General features: G+C 39.3%; 1 protein-coding gene across 1 annotated transcript in view; it reads right to left on the minus strand.

Moving 5' to 3' along the window:
- Positions 1 to 1,444, minus strand: part of LOC104748833 (transformation/transcription domain-associated protein-like) — a 23,396-nt gene that overhangs the window by 16,271 nt on the left and 5,681 nt on the right. The window contains exons 14-15 of the mRNA XM_019236829.1: positions 1,115 to 1,441; positions 8 to 664 (exon numbers count right to left, since the gene is read on the minus strand). Of these exons, the coding sequence (XP_019092374.1) occupies positions 8 to 664; positions 1,115 to 1,441 (984 nt within the window). The remainder of the gene's footprint in view (positions 1 to 7; positions 665 to 1,114; positions 1,442 to 1,444) is intronic.

A 1,444-nucleotide genomic window follows, 5' to 3' on the forward strand; every position in this document is an offset into this window, starting at 1 on the left:
CATACACCAGACCACGGACAATCTTTACTTGGAAATGACATAATGTTTCAACATTCACTTTTCCAACCAATGCACCTAGACCCATAACCCCTCCCATCTGCGCTTGCCAAGTGCTCCCATAACAGCCATGCAAAAGCCGAGGCAAAAGTTGTTCAAAGACTGGTATTCGCACACTTGGATGGGGTGAATATACTGGATTTGTAGAAGGGCTCGAGACAATCATTGAGGCATTGTGACCACCCCTAGCCATCAACACATCAGCATGTTTGACACGAGCGAGGAACAAAAGTGTTTCAGCAAACACATTTAACGCATTCAGAGCAGCTTTGGCGTGGAGCCTGTTTTCATCTGCAAGCACATCGACCAGTGCATCTAAAAATATCAAAGGATCTAACTGCTTTAAATTAGATGATTGATTACTCTTGGATCTGGAACTTGTCGAAATCACAGAACCACCGAGTGGATTAGTACTGGTTGATGCATTTGAGGAGGTATAGTCAACATGCAAAATAATTGCAAAATGCCGACAGATGTTCTCAACAAAGTCATCGTCTGTGTCACTGAGATCTGGATCAGAACTGGCAGCAAGTATAGTGATCAACAGTGTCTTGAAGATTGACTTCTCAGCCATTAACTGAGTCTTTGTTTTCACTCCTAAATCAGCCTATGACAGTAAAAAACAGCCCACTTATTAAAATTGAATCTTTCTTCAGCCTAGTAAGCAAAGCGAAACAAGTATTATAAGGAAAAAAAAGTTCATCTAGAGGAGACGACATATATACAAGATCAGTTTTCTATCAAGAAAATGAATGACAACAAAACGAGTATTACAGAATTATAATCATGCCCCAGGTCAATGTTGGTCAATCAAGATGTCTTTCTCTAATACCAACTGTCTTCAACATCAAGTAATGTCATTATCCTAGTCGATATGCATGATAATAAATGGTATTGATACACTTAGAATGTGCCAAAACTAAAGAAGTGGACAAATAAGTAAACCTATCACTGAGATAACCTCTGCCATGTGGAAAGAAAACTTGATATTTGACCAGTAAAATACAGAGTCCAACTATGACAGATTAAGATTATAAAAATGATACTTAAAACTAACCTTGATTTCCACTGATTCACTCCTGTGCCACGATGAATCAACAGAGGAACGTAACAAAGTTGATAATTGCCTAGGCGTTTGACCCACATCAGTGACACATCCAGGCAAATTAAGCTGCGATAACAAGCATACACGGAGGAATTTTAGAGCTTGCTTTCTGTAGTATATGTCCATGCCGTGATTTCTCTGAATAACCGCTGCTACTGCAAGATTAATAAATTTGTCTAATGGCACCAAAAAAGGTGTTGATGGCTCAAATGTGAGAACTAAGCGAAGCCCGTGTTCTGGATTATCTTTGCATTCAAGTGTAAGTGGCTCTTTCAGAAATCT

This window comes from Camelina sativa, chromosome 15 (genome assembly GCF_000633955.1).
Source record: "Camelina sativa cultivar DH55 chromosome 15, Cs, whole genome shotgun sequence".
Classification (NCBI taxonomy): Eukaryota; Viridiplantae; Streptophyta; class Magnoliopsida; order Brassicales; family Brassicaceae; genus Camelina; species Camelina sativa.